Source organism: Neofelis nebulosa, chromosome 3 (assembly GCF_028018385.1).
Source record: "Neofelis nebulosa isolate mNeoNeb1 chromosome 3, mNeoNeb1.pri, whole genome shotgun sequence".
NCBI lineage: Eukaryota > Metazoa > Chordata > Mammalia > Carnivora > Felidae > Neofelis > Neofelis nebulosa.
Window position 1 is genome coordinate 175,792,216 of NC_080784.1, and position 20,951 is coordinate 175,813,166.

At 46.0% G+C, this 20,951-nt stretch overlaps 1 protein-coding gene across 2 annotated transcripts in view; it reads left to right on the forward strand.

The window, feature by feature from the left end:
- The first annotated feature begins 12,533 nt into the window (after positions 1-12,533).
- RELL1 (RELT like 1) overlaps positions 12,534-20,951 on the forward strand; it is a 69,533-nt gene continuing 61,115 nt past the window's right edge. The window contains exon 1 of one of the 2 annotated variants that reach the window (XM_058722876.1): positions 12,534-12,725. In XM_058722876.1, the coding sequence (XP_058578859.1) occupies positions 12,638-12,725 (88 nt within the window). In that variant the 5' untranslated portion in view covers positions 12,534-12,637. The remainder of the gene's footprint in view (positions 12,726-20,951) is intronic. The other variant, XM_058722875.1, reaches the window with a different exon arrangement.

Here is a 20,951-nt window from a genome sequence, read left to right on the forward strand (position 1 = left end):
GGCATCAAAATATAATAGATCCCACATTCCAAACTGAGGAGTGGGTTGCTGATTCATCAATGAGGTAGTCAAAATCCAGTGACATGACTGAGTTTCTCATCTATATTGGAATGTGTAAAAATTGGGGCGCCTGGGTGGCTCAGTCGGTTAAGCCTCTGACTTCGGGCCTCAGGTCATGATCTCACTGTTTGTGAGTTTGAGCCCCGCATCGGGCTCTGGGCTGACAGCTCAGAGCCTGGAGCCTGCTTCCGATTCTGTGTCTCCCTCTCTCTCTCTCTGCCTCCTGCCTGCTCATGCTCTGTGTCTCTGCCTCTTAAAAATAAAAAAAAAAAGCTTGGGAATAATTGAAGAAGAGAAGAGCGGGGGTTTAGAAAGAGTGGCTGGGGTGGCGTGGGCATTAAAATCTTGCCTTCAACACACAAGAGGAGAGGGAAGGGTGTGCTTCCTTCTTCACTGCAAGGCAACTTTACTGGCAACACCACTCAGCTTCATCTGCGTCCTCTCTCTTCCTGGTGCCTGTCTTCTACCTGGAAAGGCTAACGGGTGAGGGATGGCCTAGTCAGCTGCTGTGACAGCAGAATAAAGAAGTGGCTTCACTTGGGGAAGGAGTGGCTGTGATTCCCATAGTTTTTTGAAGCAAAGAATATGCTCCTGCGGGGCAGGCCTGTCAAGGGGTCTTCGGTCTTATCTATAAAGATGGTCTGGAGGGACCAGCAGCCCCCAGGGAAAAGAAATCTGGAGCCTGAGGAATAAGTCAAGGAATAACAGATGTTCTCTCTCTTTGGTGGGAATGGAGGAGGATAGATTCCCCGGGGTGGGAGGCAGTGCGGGGAGAGGAGGCTCTAAAGAACCAATGAAACTTCACACGAGAGAAAAGTCTGTTTTAAACACCTTCCATTACTATTTAGCTCCGATGAGAGTACCGAAGTAGAATTTCCTTGCCCTTCTTCCTCTCCCTCACAGCCCAGGTCTGTGAAGACAAAAAACTGGTCAGCAGGAAGGAGAATGGCAAGCAGAGGACCTGGCGGGGAAGGAGAGGCAAAGACTGAGTCCCCAGCATACAGACTTGGATGGGGATTTGCACACAAGGGGTGCATTAGGGAGTACCCCTCAGATCAACATTGTGTGTGGGGGGGGGGGAGGGGGGGGGCGGGGAGCGTGTGATCAGGATTGGGCAGAGGAAGGCATTGGACCGGGATGTAGTTGCTACACAGGCTCTAGGCTTTTCCCTGGGGTAGTTCTAGAGCTGGGCAGCTCTTCTCAAGTCGTCCTTCCTTGGAAGAGGGTTCTCCACACTTCCTTGCCCCCATTGGTCAGTGCCTGGGTAAGGGGTGTCTCTGGGGAAGAGGTAGCTCTCTTTCGCTGAGGCCAATTTCCAGAGATCCTCTCCGCGGAGAACCTTCAGCACCCATCTTCCAGCAGCCGAGGGACAGTTCAAGCCTGCCCGCGGATGGCACATCATGCTTCAGTAAACGGACGACACAAACTTCCCAGTGCAGGCATCTTGTCTACAGGGGCATGGGCACAGGAGAGAGAGGAGCTTGTAACCATCATGGCGGACTGAACTTCTAGTTAGCTCCAGAGTAGCTCTCAAAGCCTTAAAGGAACCAGGAAAATCATAGGGCTTGCTCTACATTTCATCCATGGGCCAAGACAGAGATATCCCCACAAAATAAATTTATGAAAATGTGTATCTAGCTTACACCCCCCAAACCTTGGTTATGAGTGCAGCAGTTTCTAGAGAAGCAGCATCAGGGAAGATAACTTTTACATCAGAAGATTCCGGGGTAGCGAGGGGGGGTGGGGCGGGGATTATGCAAAGGCAGTCCCTGGAGCTGGGGTTTCATACCTTTTTGGTGTGTGCTTTTTTTTTTTATTTTTAAGTTTATTTATTTTTTTTGAGAGAGAAACAGGAAGAGAGGGAATCCCAAGCAGGCTCCATGCTGTCAGTGTAGTGTTAGATGCAGGGCTCGATCTCATGAACCCTAAGATCATGACCTGAGGTGAAATCATGAGTCGGACAGATGCTTGACTGACTGAGCCCCCCCAGACGACCCTGTGTGTGCTTTTGTATATGATTCCTTCAGCAGTCTGGCATAGCCTGTGGAATCTCTTAGCCAAATCCTATTTTTTTATTAAAAAATTGTTTTAAGTTTATTTACTTATTTTGAGAGAGACAGAGACAGTGTGAGTCAGGGAGGGGCAGGGAGAGAGGGAGAGAGAATCCCAAGCAGGCTCCGTGCTGTCAGAGTCTCATGAAACTGTGAGATCATGACCTGAGCTGAAACCAGGAGCCCCTTCAAATCCTACTTTTAAATATATGAAATAAAATACATAGTATTACAAAATATTACAAAGAAACCAAGTCCATTGAAATATTGTTATTGAAAAGTTAAAAAAAGGGGCGTCTGGGTGGCTCAGTGGGTTAAGTGGCCGACTTCAGCTCAGGTCATGATCTCATGGTCCGTGAGTTCGAGCCCCGTGTCAGGCTCTGTGCTTACAGCTCAGAGCCTGGAGCCTGTTTCAGATTCTGTGTCTCCCTCTCTCTCTGCCCCTCCCCCGTTCATGCTCTGTCTCTCTCTGTCTCAAAAATAAATAAACGTTGAAAAAAAATTTTAGAAAAGTTAAAAAAATTGTGGTAGCTTGATATGTGCCCCTGCACACATTAAATAATAAAGTTTTATTTTAAATCTTTGAAATGTTACATTTCAAAGTGATTCTACAATAATAATGGGTATACGCAGCATTTTGAAATATCTGCACATCTTAATAAATATGAAAATACCTGTGATTTCTATTGTTGCCAGTGTTGCAGGCACTGTGGGGTGCTGCCTACGTCCATAACTCAAGGCGATGCTAAATTTCACTTCGAGATTATTGAAAATAGTGAATAATTATTGCATGATAATTTAAGATTAATGTAATGAAGAATTGCAAGATTAATAAAGATGTAATTTTTCCCCACCCAATCCACAAAACCCCTGAATTCTATTTATACAGACCCCTTGGGGGCCCATGGATTCTAGACTAGAACCCTTGCAATCTGGAATAAGACCAGGCAATCCTCTACATCATAAAGTAATGAGAATTTTTAGGATCTTTTTGTGGGAGGGTAAGCTGGCAGTGGACTGTGTTGAAGGTCTTGGAATTCTGGAAAAGGAGACCTTCACTAATCCTAATATTGAAGAGGTAAGTGAGGGCCCAAGGAGTGTGGTGTGCTTGCCATAAGAAATTTTCCATGGCCATCATGGCTGAGAGAGTGATGAGAACTGCCCCTTTCCTTCTTCTGTCTGTGCTGGATCCACAGATGACATTTGCCAAACTTTCAGGAAAAGTCTGTCATGTTCAGCACCTTTATATTAGCATGTTGTGGGGGGAAAAGAGTAGGCAGCAGCCATGTTAGGGGAGGGGGCAAAGAAGGGAATGGCAGCCATTCCTACAGGTCAGAGTGGCCATCCTAGAATCGTACCTAGAGAACCGTTAGGAGCCAGTTGACCATGAATAAGCAGCTGGCAGTGTGAACTGAGTCAGAAAGGCCAAGAGACCAACCTACCTCAACTCAAATATGTGAAAGGTAAGTGAGCCTGGATGGTGAGGGAAGAGCTGGATCGTGCCTGCAAGGAGAGGAGCTACCCAGAGGGCAGACATTTATGTTGTATCAGGCTAAGGGTTTTACCGTGACCCCGTAGGCAACAAAGGGCTTGCTCCTGGAGGAGTGTTGAGCCAGGGAGTGTCTGCTATAATCAGGCTTTTGGAAAGAACACTCTAGCAGAGGAATGGTGGGCTGTGGGAGGGGCGGTGCTGGTGGGGTCAGGAGGGACAGGCTAGACACAGACTCTGTTTGAGAGGCAACTGCATGACCAGGAACACAAAAGGAATATGAGACCCTTAGAATCATGCCTTTTAGGACATAGCTTGCCTTTCCAAAATCAAACGCGAGGTGGTTTCAGCAAGAAAAGAACTTGGGTGATTGCTTTGAAGTAGATGCAACTGGCTTACCCAGTTCCTCCGTCTGTCTTCGTGTGTAGTTACAGAAGAAAGGATTGATTAGAATTTCAGCATCAAAGTTCTTCATCAAGGGGTGCCTGGGTGGCCCAGTCGGTTAAGCTTCCGATTCTTGATTTCGGCTCAGGTCATGATGTCATGGTTTGGTGAGTTCGAGCCCTACGTTGGGCTGTGCACCTCGGGAAGCTTACGGGATTCTCTCTCTTTCTCTCTCTCTCTCTCTCTCTGCCCCTCCCCCACTCATGCTTTCTCTGTCTGTCTCAAAATAAATAAATAAACCTTAATAAATAAATAAATAAAAAGTTCTTCATTGAGTCTCACGGTGGGGAGTGAGACGGGAGTGCGCTGCTGGGTGGGGGAGGGATGTTCACCGCACTGAATCTCACCTTCGGCCAAGCATGTTTCTGGTGACACAGTTCTGCATGAGTGCCGAGCCCCGGGGCAGAACCTTAAAGCTCTATTTAGTGCATACCATGCATGAGCTGTCATTCATTTGTACTGTTGTGACTTCACGGGGTTTGCAGACACAGGGGGCACGGAGGCGCCAAGGGAGTCCCAGGTCCCCAGGGCCTCCTGCAGGCTCAGAAAGATGGAGAAATCTTGGAAAGCACGACCCTTGGGAGTAAAAGCAGAGGGTAGGAGTCCAAGAGGCTTTTCAGTTACCACCTGAGAAAGGAATTAGGGGCTCAAGCCAGGTCTCTACGGTACGCGTGGCTATGTATGGTCTTGGCAACCGAATGGCCCATATGGGATTCTCAGAGCTCCAAAGACATTGGCAGCATCTGGATTATGTGGCAAGAGGGCCCTTGTCGTCTCATATCTTCTGTCCCGCCGCCCTGATTCATGCACTTCATGCTCCACCAGACCCCTCAAGTTCTCCCCGTGCCAGCCCACACGTGAGCTTGTCTCCTGGATCCCTTAGCCTTCCAAACTGCTAAATGACTTGAAAAACCTCTAGGATGCCAGGCTTTTTCCTGGAAAAACCCTAAACCTGGCTACATCTCCTAGGCTGCCTTCTTTATTCCCACCCCCTGCTGCCAGGCACCGTAACAGAGCATCATTCAACTGAGCAGATTGGCCCATGAAAAATTCATGGGCTTCAGCTCCAGCTGTTCCCTCAGTGACACACAGCACTGCCTACACCAGTCCCCTCTCCTGGTCCCTTCAGCGACCGTGCAAACCTTCATCACTCTCAGAATCTCTAAGCATTGGCAAAAAGTGCCCTTCCCTCCAGTGAGTTTATTCTGATACTGTGCAATCTGGAGAGCTCTGTCCTCAGGATAGGAGGAAACAGGACTTGCAGAGTCCCAGGGGGAAGCGTACCTGGCAGCACACAATAAGGCAACACACCCCAGTGCTTAAAACCTGTCCCCCTCCCCTGCCACCAACCCCTGACTTTGGGTCTCCACTGTGTCAGCAGTCAGCACATTCGGGGCTAACTCTACCCCTCCCCAGGGAAAGAAAAACAAGGTTGGATCTTGGTTGGCATGACTCAGGCTTCTGTGGGAGGGAGAGAAAAATCTCAAGCAATGCCCAGATCACGATTGACACAGGACACAGTCACGCTTGAGTGTGCATGTGTGTGTGAGCACTGGTGAGAGTGTACATGTGTGCTCTTCCATGCAAGTACACAGCCTTGTGGGCAGTGCGAGCTCATAAGCAGGGGAGGCTCTCCTCTGCTTTTCCAAGACTTGACCAGAAAGCCAGAATCTCTTGCCTTCGTGTCCTGGGATAAGTTAGTAAATGATGCCCTTGTGCAGTACACAACACAGATGCCTGTACTGATGGCTCTGACCATGGTCTCCTCAACACCCTCGTATCGTTTCCTTCCCTTCCATTGTCAGAGGATGGCTTTGCGTCTGTTAATGTGAACCTCCTCAATTTTCTATTTCCTACCTGAAAGTATATTCACATCTGCACTTTTCTTTTGCCATTTCCCTTCAATTACAGAGCAAAAGGTATCTGCCTTTTGTTCACGGCCAACATATCCTACGTTATTGATCCCATCAGGAGCCTTCCCTAAACCTTGCTGCGTTAGCTGTCCCCCTCATCACGTCTTCCTTTCTGTTTTCCAGTTGTCCCATAAAATCAACTACATTTCATAAAAGCATTCTCCTGGCGCCCAAGGCCCCTCTACCACTCCTTTTCTTTTCTCTCTTAGCCACGCTCTGGAAAGAGAACTCTCTGGGACTATTTTTACTTCTTCATCCACTGTGCTCTGGCTTCCCCCTCAGTGTTCTTTCACAGGGCCTCTGGAACCTCCATGGTGCCTGATTTGCTGGATAACTTTTCAGCCCTTATTTTGCTGGACTGTTTTGTCCATTTGACACTGATGATCACTTGTATCTTCAGGAAAACCTTGCCTTGGTTGGCTTCTGTGGGTTAGGGTGAGGACCATGCCCAACATCTCTATCTAGAGGACCAGCTGTGCTCAGCTGGGCAATCCTGTGTTCTCCTGAGACACGGGAAATCGATCCACAGCCAAACCGTGGAGGTCATGCTGCACGGGGCCTGGGTGTGAGGAAGCTCTGGGAGGCCCCGGCCAAGATAAATGAGTAGTAAATAAGCAGCATATGGCAGAGAGAGTCGGAGAGAAAGAGGGATAGACAAAGACAGAGATAGAGACAAAGAGAAAACAGAGACAGAGAGAAGGGAGGAGACAGAGAAAGACATGGGCAGAGAAACAGAGAGAGAGAGAGACAGAGGAAGAAAGAGAGATATAGAAGGGAGACACGGGCAGAAAGACAGAAAGACGGAGAGGAAGCATATACTTGCTAAGAGGTAGAAGTGAGAATGATGTGGCAGCCCAGAGAGCTGGAGAAGGCCCCTCACCTCTTACATTTACTCTTTATTGCTCCTGGTTCTAATTTGCTTGAGGACTCGAGGCCTGGCCCTTTTTATATCCATGAGAGAGTTTACCCTTATAATACATTTAGTATTTACTGAGCTAGTGTTTAAATTTCTGTTGATTGCAGTCAAAAGGAAGCTTGACTAAAACAGATACCTTGTACCCTATAGAGCATGTCCTTTGAAATGTGCATTGTGGGTTTTACTGGGCCCAAGCCATGCGGTTCCCCCCTATAATTTTCTCTTGTTCTTTACTGAGAACAACCATGCCAACGTATATCCACCTGGCTTTGAGGCTCTACCACCACATGGCCTGAGTCACTCACACACAATTTTCAGAAGAACGTGTGCCCATGCAACAAAACACAACATCATGTCCAGGAAAGGAGGCAGGGACTATGGACCCCATTGCTAACCTATCCATCAGATTTCACTGACATCTACTGAGCATGTTGGCAAAATTAGGACTTTGGTATGTGCAGCTCCTGACTTAGGATGAAAAAGATCTAACTGAACAATGGAAATTCTTCTCACCATCCCTAAAAAGCAAAAAAAAAAAAAAAAAACAAAAAAAAACCAAAAAACAGAACAAACCACAACTATTTTAGTGATAGAATAATTTATTATAATTTATGACAATTTCAGGGTATTTGAAGTTCTTGATTCTTCTTTTACGGACTATTATGCTCAGCTATGACCCACAGTTTTGTCAACCCGTTTTCTCCTTCTTTCCCTCCTGCATACTCATCACTGTGCAGCCAACACCATGCAAATTCTCTCACAGAGCACTTGCTCATACACTTCCCTCACCTCTGCGATAATCCCCAGGACTCAGCCCGAATTGCTCCTTCTCTGCGAAGCCTTGCTCAGAGCTTCCGGCTGCAATCCTTTTGGTCTTCTTGGAATTTTTCTCTAGCCTAGTGGTTCTCAACGAGGGGTGACTTTGTCCCCCAGGAAACATTTGGCACTATCTGGAGATATTCTGGGTCGTCACAACTCAGGGTTTTGGAGGGAAGAGTTCTTCTGGCATTTAGTTCGTAGAGGCAGAGGATGCCTCTAAATATCCTACAATATTCAAAACAGCCACCCAACGAAGAATTATCTGGCCCATAATGTTTTCATAATTTTGAGAAACGCTTCAGTCTAGCCTGACTTTGGCACCCTGCAACCTATCAGTTGATTACTTATTATGGCATAGAGTCTTCGGGCTGGATGGCAACCTTCAGGAACCAGCCTATCACCCCCCCTGAATTTTATGGGTAAGAAGACTAACCAAAGAGAAGCTGCTGAAAGTCAGAGTGAGTTACTGGCAGGACTCTACACTCTCCCCCAAACCTTTGACCATTTCCACTCTGCCATGCTGTTGTTTCCTTTTTTCCAGGTATAGTGAAGTTTCTTTTTTCTTAAAAAAAATTTTTTTTTAACATTTATTCATTTTTGAGAGACAGAGAGAGACAGAGCATGAGTGGGGAAGGGGCAGAGAGAGGGAGACACAGAATCAGAAGCAGTCTCCAGGCTCTGAGCTGCCAGCACAGAGCCTGACGCAGGGGTCGAACTCACAGAGCTGATAGACCCTGACCTGAGCCGAAGTCGGACGCTCAACCAACTGAGCCACCCAGGCGCCCCGAAGAGTTTCTTTAAGTAAGGTTAGGATGTTTTATTAAATGTGCAGTGACTCTCCCTTCCAACTGCCTACCCTCAGCCCAGTACTAGGAACATGGTATATACTTGCTATCAGACCAAAATAACTGTAGGTTTTATAAAATATCATTTTATTCCCCTGCTATGTATATATATGTGTGTGTGTGTGTATACACACACACACACATATATATGTGTATATATATGTAAAAGTGTAAGCTTTTCTCCTAGATATAACATCTCAAAAGGAAAGATGACTACATCTAAATCACAGGGAGAAGAAATTCTACAGAGATCTTCTGCGGAAGTGTTTTCAACATTAATTAAAATAAATACCAGCCAACTGAGTTTTACGCATTTAAATGATGGTGATGAAAATGACCACTTTAGGAAAACAGGAAAGGTTTCTAGTAAGGGGAATGATTAACTGAATTCTTGCAGAGACACTGGAAACAAAACAAAACAAAACAAAACCCAACAAAAAACAGGACAGCACATTGCATAAGTTTGTAAATTTGATTCCTCCAAACTCTTGTTTATAACCTATCTCTATAAACAAATATTCTCCTTGAAGAAAAGAGCACGTAATTGTTGACGTGGAGCTCAAGAAGGCTAGGATAAGCATGCAAAGACAGAATAAGACTTCATATTGGAAAAGGGGAGCTGCTTGGCTAGTATTCTTCATTTCAGAGGCAGAGCAGTATAGGCAGAAGTTCAAGTGCAGGCCTGCAGTGAGCTGATCCTGATTTGAGTCCCAGTGACACCATGGAGAGGCTGTGTGACTTGGGTAGATTCCTTAATCCTCAAAGGCTAGTCTTCTCAGCTTTGAAGGGAAAGTCAGTAACAATACTTCTTAAAATAAAAATTTGTGAGGATTTGGTGAAGGAAACCCTCACCATGGGATGGGGTTAAATCTAAGGGATGAAGTAATGAATGCTATTGTTATAACCATTTTTACCTACTATCTTTTAATTTTATTTCTGAAAAAAAAATGGGAAGATCACTAGTCATGAGACTATTTTTATTTTTATTTCTCCAGGAGAAACGTAACATCCCCTTCCTAATATGAAAGAGAACTTCCATTATATTGGAGTCTTCATGTTTAAAATAAAACAAGTGATGGCTTTTAGATGTGTGTTTGTGGTGCTTTTTAAGTCGTGCAAGCAAATCTGTAGTGTACAGATTTAATTTAATTTAAATTAATAAATTTAAATTTATTTAAACTTGATTTTCTCTCCCTCCTTCCTCCCTCCCTCCCTTCATCCCTTTCTCCTTCCCTTCTTCCCTTCAATGAGATGTGCAAATGCACATATATGGGGTTATGTTACAGTAAGGTCTCTATTGAGACTGTCAAGCAGCTAAGTGTTACCAAAAAAGTCTGAGAAGGGAAATTTCAGAGCCTTGGTTTCCAACCCTGGCTCATACGAGGTATGAGGTATCTGGCAAGCCACTTAACTATCTCTCATCTCTAAAGTAAGGGGCTTAGTAGATGGTTACTAAGGTTTTCTCCAGCTTTAATTACAGTGTTGTATTTTTACTTCTGGAGAGCCATGAGCAGACATCCAACTCAAATATGTTGTTTAAAACGGTCCTGTCTTGGGGACCCAGGTTGGTTCAGTTGGTGGTGCGTATAACGCTTGGTTTTGGGGTTGTAGGTTTGAGCCCCAGGTAGGGTATAGAGATTACTTTAAAAAAATGGTCCTGTCTTTTTAATAGTAAATTCAATATATGGAAAAAGAGTGAAACATTATTCATTTTTCTAGTGATATTTTTTTATTTAAAATTTTTCTTTAATTTACTTTTGAGACACAGAGAGAGAGAGAGGAAGCAGGGGAGGGGCAGAGAGAGAGGGGGACAGAGGATCTGAAGTGGGCTCTGGGATGACAGCAGCAAGCCCGATGCAGGGCTTGAACCCATGAACTGTGAGATCATGACCTGAGCCAGTCAGACGCCTAACCGACTGAGCCACCCAGGTACCCCTCAAATGATATTTTGCATTTTGCATAGATATCTTGGTTCAAGCATTTTGCTGCATTCTGAGTGCCAAAACCAGAGCTGGCTTTATGGACGTACAACCTTTACACAGGTCTGCATGCTTAGAAGGGCTCCATAATTGATTTAATGCTCTGCTATTGCCATTGTAAAAGTCTTTTTTTTTTTTTTTTAATGTTTATTTATTTATTTTGAGAGAGAGCGTGAGTGGAGAAGGGGCAGTGAAAGAGGGAGATAGAGAATCCCAGGCAGGCTCCTTGCTGTCCATGCAGAGCCCGGTGCAGGGCTGGATCTCACAAACCATGAGATCATGACCTGAGCCAAAATCAAGAGTTGGAGGCTGAACCTACTGAGCCACTCAGGTACCCGGCCACCTTGGAATTCTTAATAATTTTTGAACAAAAGGACCTGGATTTTCATTTTACACTAGGCTCTGCAAATTATATAGCTGTTTCTAGCTACAACTGATAGTTTGCAGTTTAATTTCCAGGCTTAGGACTCTTTTTTTGTTGTTGTTAGAAACCTACACGAAACGTTTTCCTCTGCAGCCATTCTCAGTTTTTAGGGTAGTATAAAACTGCTTCACCCGCCCGACTACAGGATGTGTCTGCAACTGTGCACGGGACACATAGCGCCTGTCCTTGGCTTCAGAGGACAGCGACTCCCATCCTCCAGTCCCAGCTATCTGTAGTGGTCTGAGCTTCTGTTGCTGGGGATTCCTGCCGAAATAGACTTACAGATAAGAGTCTATAGTAGACTATTCCGAGGACTTAACAAGAAGATAAAAAGTCCTTTTTTGAAAATTGGAGGATGCTAGTCAAGCCAAGGAAGAGCCTCCTTCTGTGAAAAGCCCCAGCCCTCACCTGCCTCATGATGCCTGTGATCTTGAGCATTGCTGAAGGGCTGACTGTGTTGCTTCAGGAGTGTGTAAAGCACAGTAAAGAGGGAACTACTCAGAAAGGCTCTAGGCTAATCAATGAAATGCATGTGATGATTCAATTTCAAAACCACTTTTGACCTTTTACTTAATGTGTACTGTCATTGAGCTGGGCACTGAGGGCATAGCAGTGAGCAAACACAATGAAGACAAGTTAATTCCAGTTTATCACAGTGGCTGGTGGGTTTACTCAAGGGCCTGTGAAATGGGAATACTACTCACCTCACAGAGCTTAAGTGAGCATACAAGATCATAAGTGACTAGGCCCTTAAAGGGCTATTTCGTTAAACTATTTGCAAGGTGCAATGTGGGCACACGATTAAAAAAGGGCTGACCGTGTTGCTTCAGGAGTCTCTACAGTGCAGTAAGCAGGAAGTACTCAGAAGGGCTCTAGGCTAATCAATGCAATGCATGTGATGATTCAACTTCTGCAATTCCTGCAGGTATGTAGAGGTATGTAGAAACAGTTTAAATGGAAGCAGAGATAGGAAGAAATTTAAATGTATGGCCTTTTCTCTTCAATTTTCAAACAGTGGAACTTCACGTGCAGCGCCCCTCTCCGGACCAGTCACGGAGGGGAAAGCCAGTTGGATAGAAATGCCAACAAAGAATTAAGATCGTGCCCACTTCGATGATGGCCAAGTCAGCCCGTCTAGAGCTTCCTGTCCAGCTCTCCCTCTTCCTCTTCCTCTTCTTATGCCCGCCTGCTCTCTGCGCGGGGGAGGATGAACCGCGGAGACCCTGCCCCCGCGCCCGGCTCCCGCTCAATCCCCACGTCTGCGCTGAAGCCAGACTGGGAAAGCAAGCGGGCGCCGCGAGAAGAGGTGGGACCGGGCAGAAGTGGGCGTGGCCGGGGGGGGGAACCGGCGGAGGGAGGCGTGGTCGAGCAGTGGTGGGCGGGGCAGGAGGGGCGGGGTCACAGCCTTATCCCGGCGGCCCAGGCCGCGTTTGAAATTAGAGAGGAAGCAGGCACCGCGGGCGGAGGCGGGGCCAGGCTGCCGTGGGTGGGGACCAGGGCGGAGCCCCGGGTTTGGCGGGGTGAGGCCTGGCCGAGCCGGGTGGGTGGGGCCGGAGAGGAGGGTGCTTGACGGGGCGGGGCTTACAGCGCGCGGGGGCAGAGTCCTGCTCCCCCGTCAGCCGCCGGCTGTCTAGCAGCACTGCCTGCAGGAGCCCCGGACGCGGCGCCCCGGGGAAGGAAGGCGGAGGAACGCGGCGATGGCCCCACGGGAACTCTTGGGGTCCGCGGTCCTGGCCGCCGCTGTCTTCGTGGGAGGCTCCATGAGTTCGCCGCTAGTGGCCCCGGGTGAGTGCCCCGCCGGGGCCTGGGCGCTCAGGAGGAGGCGAGGGGTCCGGACGGCAGCCCGGCAGCACCCCGAGCTGCCCTCGCCCTGGCACCGCCGCGGGATCCCGACACTGAACATCTGGCTGTTGGAGGGTGGCCCGGGCCGGGTGCGGCGCGGGGCGACGGCTCCCGTCCTTCCCTTCCCGCCTGCCCGGGACTCGCCTTCCCTCCTCTCGCCGGCTCCTCTGAGGACCTGTTACCCCTGGCGCGCCCCTCTGAGCTGTCTTGGGTGTAGGGAGCTGGCCTAGCTTCTTCGGGTGCGCTTCTGGCCGGGCTGAGCATCTTCGAGCCCCGCGGACCCCTTTCCTTACGCGCTTGTCCTCAAAGGCCCCGCGAGCGGAAGATCGTGACACAAGGGGCCGGGTGCGCGGTCGTCGCCTCCCCCCGCCCACCTTTGTTTTATATTTTAAGACCTTGGGGAGTTCCATTTCTTTCCTTTCCAAGTTTTCATTAATTGTGTAGTGGTTGATGGATTCTTGTAACAGGTTGGGGATTTCAGATGTCTTACCCACATATCCTGGACAAATCAGTCTTGGAAAAAGGGAAGGCTCATTTGTAAACTTACATTTTTTTTTCTTTTTTGAGTCAATTCCTGTCACCACAAAAGGAACCTTCTGTGGTCGGAACAGGAAGCCACCAGCAGAGACCGTAAAGTGTGTCCCCAATGACGAATTTGGAGCAGGAGTTTTTAATTGAAATCTAAAAGGAGGTGTAACTTTTATGGAAGTCAGGTCTCACGCTCTTTTGTTTTTATGGCTATAGACCCCAGGGATCCCTTGCCACTTTAGAGCAGTAGTTAAAAAAACACTAATAAATATATCTCTTCGTGGCCGTCTGGGGTTACCACAGCCTGGAATCTTACGTCAGCAAGCTCTTCCAAGCTTGAGCAGCTTCTTTTCACGTCCAAATAATAAGCATCTGGAAGCCTTCCAATCGTAGCTCTCCTCCATGAAAACACGTACACTGCTCTTTACTCCTGAGAAGATTCCAATCGCTTACAGCTTGTAAACTGGCTTATCACTTTGGTCTTCACTTTTTTGTAGAACACAGATCATGTTAAGAAGGGAACAGGATGGCAAATATGTCTCCTGAGCCTTTATTAACAGATCTGTATGTCCTTCAGTCATCCCCCCCCCCCCCCGGGGAAATGACAGCTAGTGACATGTATTATTGGATGAGAGATTTTCGTTTTACCCTGGGTTTCATTGCTGAGAATGAATAGGTGCATAATCAGGTTCAAATTGGACTCGGGGTCATAGACAGAAACTTAGAGAGCACTCTAGAGTCAGTTGGCCCAGAATTTGAATAGCTTAACCTGGGAGTAAAATTGTTAAAACTTCAGCATGGATGCATGTAATCAGCCATCAGCTGGGGAAGTCTATTCCTGGACTAAGTTTGGGTTTCGATGGATCTCTGAGCAACGCTCAGCTCTCAGGTCTGGAAGGTGATGAAAAAAATTCTCATGTAATTGTGTAGCAACATTTTAATGGAAGTTTAATATTTAAGAAGAATGAAGTATCTAGAGGTGCCTGGGTGGCTCAGTCAGTTAAGCATCTGTTTTCGGTTCAGGCCATGATCTCAGGGTTTTTGAGTTTGAGCCCCACATCGGGCTCTCTGCTGACAGCTCAGAGCCTGGAGGCTGCTTCAGATTCTGTGTCTGTCTGTCTCTCTCTCTCTGCCTCTCCCCTGCTTGCACTCTCTCTTAAAAAAATAAACATTAAAAATTTTAAAAAAAAGAATGAAATATCTAAAAAGGAAAGAGTACAGAGTACCAATGTGCCAGTGTGACTTGAGGCCTATATGAAGAAACGATGTCCTGACCAGCTAACATCTGGTCCTCTTGGGATCTAAGACAGTATTGTTTGTAGGGAATGTTTTAGGAAGGTAAGGAGAAAGAGCTACGAAGTAATGTCGAGTGCTTGCTATATGCCAGGCTTTGACTCGGGTACTTCATATGCATTTTGCACACTTATTTCTCATAGCTCTATGAAGTTCTTATTTACGGTGAGGTAACTGAGGCCCAGAGCACTTAAATAATTGTTTCAGTCACATAACTGATGTATCAGCATTCAGTCAGAGGAGCAGAACCACTAGGAGGTATGTGTGTGTGTCTATGTATCTTTATATGGATCTTTGACAACACTAGCCTGCCTGATTCCAGAGTCCGTCCTCTCTACTGTACCCCACTTGTCCCTGGAGAGAAAATAGAACAGAAATCAACCTCAGCAGACTTGTTGAGATTCTAAGATAGGGAGTGTAGGACATCCTAAAATTGTAAGCATGTGGTTAGCAGAAGTTGGGAAGCAGAGAAAAGAAGGACAGGTAACTTCACAGTGGGTAGTGACATTGTCTCTTTCTCTTCTTGCCTAGTAGAAGAATCTCATTAAACTTCTGTCTCTTAGAAGCAGCGTTTGAAACTATAGACCACAAGCACCAGAAGGGATGATTTTCCACATCTTGGCTTATTTATGTCCTTAAGGTCTCTGGTTACTCAACTTATTAGTTTCTCTACCAGATAATGGGCATGGCCTTCTAGTAAGGAGTGGGTGGAAAAGGTTCCAGGGCTAGTGAAATGAGAAGGGCACTCTCCTTGGGTTTTGTGTGCTTCCATCCAGCCTCCTGACTTCTCATTTGATGCCAAAGATAAGCTTTATTAAATTCTGGGTTCTCCTTTGGCCAGGTAGCTACTGAGCTGTGTATCCACATAATACTTAATCAGTGGACAGACTGTTTGGAAAAAGCAGTCTTGGAGCGTGGGCTTCCATGCCCAAATCTAATTTCAAGAGGAAATGAAAAATTTGAGAAGTGCCTGCCATTCTCCCTCTCCTGCCTTTACCCAGCTAAAAGAAATTAATCAAACAGATGATTTGGGAGTTTCAGTAGTTGAGTTCAAAAGAGTCAGGCCAAAGCCCCAGGCAATAGAAACAACAATTTCATTGTTACTTTTTAAAGAATTTGGCTCTGATGCTGAAGTTTACTTACATGTTAGGACAAAGGAGAAACTATTTAAAACTGACAAAAAATGATTTAAATTGTCATTGGTTAAAACTATTATGTTGGGTGGTTTCTAATTATTTTCGAGAGCACTTCAGTAATTGGTAAAGATTTGGTGGGCTCCTGATAGCAGGCAGAATAATGAGTCTGGTGTGCCAACAAGGACTAAAATTGGAATTTGGAGTTGGTTCATTGGAGTTGGTTCATTGGAGATGCTTCACTCTTTTTCGGAGGAAGGAATGCGGTGTTTGTTATACCTGTTTTGTGGCAGGTTCTGGTCTGAGTACTCAGATCACTTAATTTTTAGAACACATTGTCAGCTGTGTAATTTTATTTCTGTATTTATAGGTGAGAAAATTGAGTATCTGAGAAGTTAACTTGAAAAAGTCACTCAAATGTGTGAGCTGGGTTTTGACCTTGAGTCAGATCTCTTCAATTCTGAAGGCTATTCTTATTATTAGTAAATCATTTCTTTCTTTTCTTTCTTTCAAGTGAGAAATTTCTTTTGTATTCTAAGATATTTGTAAAGAATCACTAAGTGATAGGGTAATGACAAGATACAGCGGAAAGAGCCCCAGGCTCTGACATAGCCCTGCAATTGAAGTCAGGAAGAGCCTCTGCTCTGTCTAGAACTCCATGTTCTTACCTGTAAAATGGGTGTGTGGCCAGCTCGTACCTTTGTCTGCCTTACCGGCTGCCAGTGAGGATCAAATGAGTTGTTGTCTCTGAAAAGTCTTTGCAAGTGGTAAAGTGGCATATCTCTTTTATCCTATGTGTGATTTTTTTCTGTGTTTCTTCCCCAAGGTGTCCATTAGGCTGAACTTATAATTTAGCCAAGTTATTTAATAAATGTAGACCACATGTACTACCACATTCTGGAGGTAGTGATGGTTTTGCAAAAATAGATTCATTGTACATTTATGAAAGCCCAGAGTGACAACACCTTAGGTTCATGAATTTGTTGCCATTGACTGGGAGTTATGTAGACAGGCCTTCTTTTCCCATTTCCGTTTCAGAAAATTCTCCCAAGTATTTAAAGTTTTTTTTTTTTTTTAATGTTTATTTATTCTTGAGAGAGAGAGAGAGAGAGAGAGAGAGAGAGACAGAGCATGAATGGGGGAGGGGCAGAGAGAGAGACAGAATCTGAAACAGGCTCTAGGCTCTGAGCTGTCAGCACAGAGCCGGACACGGGGCTGAAACTCACACGCTGTGAGATCATGACCTGAGCTTGAAGTCAGATGCTCAATCGACTGAGCCATTCAGGCGTCCCAGTTCTCCCAAGTATTTAAAGTTTGGAGGGAAGGGGAAAGAATCACCTTTTGATCTCATCACTCCAAGGTACTTGCCACTGTTAGTGTATTTCCTCCTAGACCTCTCTCTATTTTTCACTTGGGTAGAATCATAATGCAAATATAATTTTGTATCCTGCATTTTTCATTTAATGTTATACATGAAGGTTTCTCATTTCCCTACCTACTCAAAGAATAGCTGGATAGTAGTTTATTATATGGATTCACTGATTTTCACCTCAGTGTGCCTCCATTTTAGAAGATTACTGTTATTACTGATTATTGTTAAATGGATTTGAATATTCATATGAATGGTTTCAGTGAACATGTATGGGTGACGCTTTGTCTGGATATCGATGACTTCCACAGAAAATGGATTCTTGGAAAGGCAGTGTTGGCGTCAAAAGTGTTCATGTTTTTGAGGCCCTTGATGACCCAAGTATTAGTGATCTGAAGATTGTCCCAGTTTACTTTTCACAGCAGTGGTGGAAAGACTCACTTTTCACACTGTTGTCATTTTCTCTGCAAAACACATTTGCTAATTTGTAAGGCAGATATTGGTATCTTGATTGTTTTAATTTGGATGTCTTTGATTACTGGCAGGTTGACTGTTTCTTCTACTATTTGAGTCATTTGCATATGGCTGTCATCCTTTCTGGACAATTCTGAGGTCTGAAAAGCTCTGAAAACCAGAAGTTTTTTGAGGCTTTTTTGCATACTCCATTGGCAGTAAAACCTCACCTGAAGCACTGTGAGATTCTATAGTGTGTATTTATCTCACTTCGTTTGAAGATTGCTAAATTTTGCTGCAGTAATCTCAATGAATTTGATTTCTGAATGTTACATAATGTGTGCTAAATGCATTGCATTACCTTTCTAGAATCACAAAGTCTGAATTTCGAGGCACAGCTGACCTCCAGGTTTTCAGATAAAGGATTATGGTCCTGCACTTCTTCTGCCATGACTCATTTGTTCTTGTCTGTGGGGAGCCAAACGTAAAACTGCTTAAAATAGTCAAATATCCTATGGAGAGAAATAACTCCTCAAACAAGTGGCACTTCACAAAAAGAAGCACTTCTTTGGTATTCTAGTGTGGAATCTAATAAAATGAAGATACCTGGGAAAAGCTGAGGTTTTGTTTCTTCCAGGTGGCTTTGGGGATGGATGCCCATTATAATGGGAGCTTTATGGAGAAGTTGGGCTCAATTTCTCTTCTGGTCTCCTCTGCCACGGAGAGCAAATGGATCTCTTTGTAATGGAGGAAAAAGAAAACAGCCAGAATCTACCCAGGGGACTTTGTGGGGAGGGAGGGATGGGTAGAGGGTGGCAGATACCCCAGGCAGACTGTTTCTGTGCCATCCTGTGCCGGTCAGCTCACCTTGAGAATCCTTTTGCCAAACTCTGTTGAACCCGGGAACTGGTTTTCTATTGCTCCTTAGCAATCAATACCCCAAGGCCTCCACCCTCTTGTCTTTGCTCAGCCCAGGATTCTAAGCAGTTGCCCACTGTACCGACTCTCCCCGCCTCATTCCGGTGTATATGCATTCCAGCCATTAAGTAAAGTGCCATTGTACTGAGGGAAAGAAGGCTTTGAACTACTTTCCTCATCTGTATCATGGAGAAAATATGGCAGAGTTGCCTCTTGGGGTTGCTGTGACTATTATATGAGCTAAAACAGGAGAGTTCATTGGACAGTGTTTGGCACATAGTAAATACTGAAAGAGTATATTATTGTTATTTTGTCCTGAACCAAATATTAACCCATCACAGCTGTCAGGTGGGACAAAGTTTCCAAGTGCTATAGAATTTACCTTTCAGGTCCTCTGCCATTGCCCAAGGCATCTCCTAGCTCCTGATGAGGCTGGTTGTGTAATGGCAGGGGTAGGGGTTGAGGAGGCAGGGGTGGGCAGTGCTTCAGGCCCCAGGAGAGGAGGAGTAGGGGCCAGTGGGCTTGGTGGGGAGTTCTTTTGGGACGCAGGGGAGATGTGGGGCTGAGCCTTTAGCTACCAATATTAGGCAAGGAAGGAGAGAAAGAAAAAAGGAACGAAACCATGAAACCTGAGATCACGGCCTGTGCCAAAATGAAGAGTTGGACACTTAACCGACTGAGTCACCCAGGTGCCCCATGGATATGGGCAAATAAGAAAATATTTAGTCCTTGCCCCCAGTTCCTGGCACAAAGCTCCTCAAACCCTTAGGAGTTCCTAAATAGTAGGAATGTCTTCTGTCATTCATTATAAGCCCCTTGGAGCGAATGTGAATGCTCTTGTGAATGCTAGGTAGGTGACTTAGGGTGGTACCCTAGATAGCCTCAGGATGGGGCTGGTCATCTGAAAGACCAAGTGATTGAGGATTGGGACTTTCAACCTCACCCACCAATTTCTGGGAAGGGGAAGAGTTAGGGGGAAAGCTTCTGATTAAATGCTTTAAAAAACTTTTGGGGGCACCTGGGTGGCTCAGTTGGTTAAGAGTCTGACTCTTGATTTTGGCTCAGGTCATGGTCTCACGGTTCGTGAGTTCGAGCCCAGTGTTGGGCTCTGCACTGACAGCACGTAGCCTGCTTGGGATTCCCTCTCTCTGCCCCTCCCCGCTCCTTCTCTCTGTCTCTCTCCCTCTCCCTCTCTCTCAAAACAAATAGATAAACTTTAAAAACAACAACAACAACAAACCCCAAACTGTTGAACAAGACTTGATGAGCTTCTGGGTTTGTGAATTGCCTGGAGATATGCAGAGAATAGCGCACCCAGAGAGCATGGGAGCTCTGCGTGCTTTCACTATACCTTACTGTAGGCGTCTTTCCTATCTGGTTGTTCCTGAGTTAGATCTTTTATAATAAACCGGTGATCTAGGAAGTGAAATATTTCTTAGTGTTGTTAGCTGCTTTAGCAGATTAATCACACCCAAGCAGGAGGGTGTGAGAACCTCCGATTTATAGCCTGTGGGTCAGAAGCACAAGGTGACAACCTGGACTTGGAATTGGCATCCAAGGTAGGGGGAGGGACATTCTTGTAGGACCTAGCCCTTAACTTGTGGGATCTGATGCTCTATCGGGTAAATAGCCTCAGAACAGAATTGTTGCTTGGTAGTGCCGGGAAAAACACATACTGGAATGAGAAGGTAGAATCCTGTAGCATTAGGGCTGGAAGGGACCTTGACCATCTCCTCAGAGCTTATTTAGCAGATGGGGACACTGAGTTGGCCTAGGCAGGGCCGAAGCGGGTTCCTTTCCTGGGTCTAGGACTCTTCCCATTGCATTAAAGCTGGCTTTCCATGCAGTGACCCTGGCTCTGCTGCTTCTGGCAAGGCTCCTTGGTCCACATTTGCCCTTGGTCCTCAGGCTCCAGATTCTGGTTTCCCAACTCTCTGGATCTGGGTGAGCAGGACTTAAGAAGCATGACTTGGCTAACTGACTCATGAAGTGATTGTGGTGTTCTTAGTCGTGCAATTTTAGAGTCAGAGGGGACTTTGGTGGTCATCTTGTAACTAACGCCTCTCTTTGCAGATGGGGAAACTGAGCCCTCGGAAGTTCAGTGGCCTGTGGGAGTCAGGAACAGCCTTAGCCTGTAGTGGAGGAGCAGACCATTAGGTTTGGTGAGGGGAGGGCCTGTGTTCGTGTCTTGGTCACTGTCCCCGGCTAAGATCCAAGCACAGGATCTCTAACAGAGCAGATACTTAAATACTGGAAGGAAGGAAGCCAGAGTTGGAATCCAGGTGTTCTGACTCAGCCCAAGGCTTTTTGTTTACAATAAAGTGAAGGGTTAGGCTTTCCAGTATTCACCCACAAATATTAGCTGTCGTCTCCCCGCGCCGTCCCTTCTTGAATTAATAAGAGGCTGTTTTGTCTGTCAGCCTCAATGGGCCACATTGTTCCAACAACCTGAGGTGGAAAAATCTGGTCATTGAG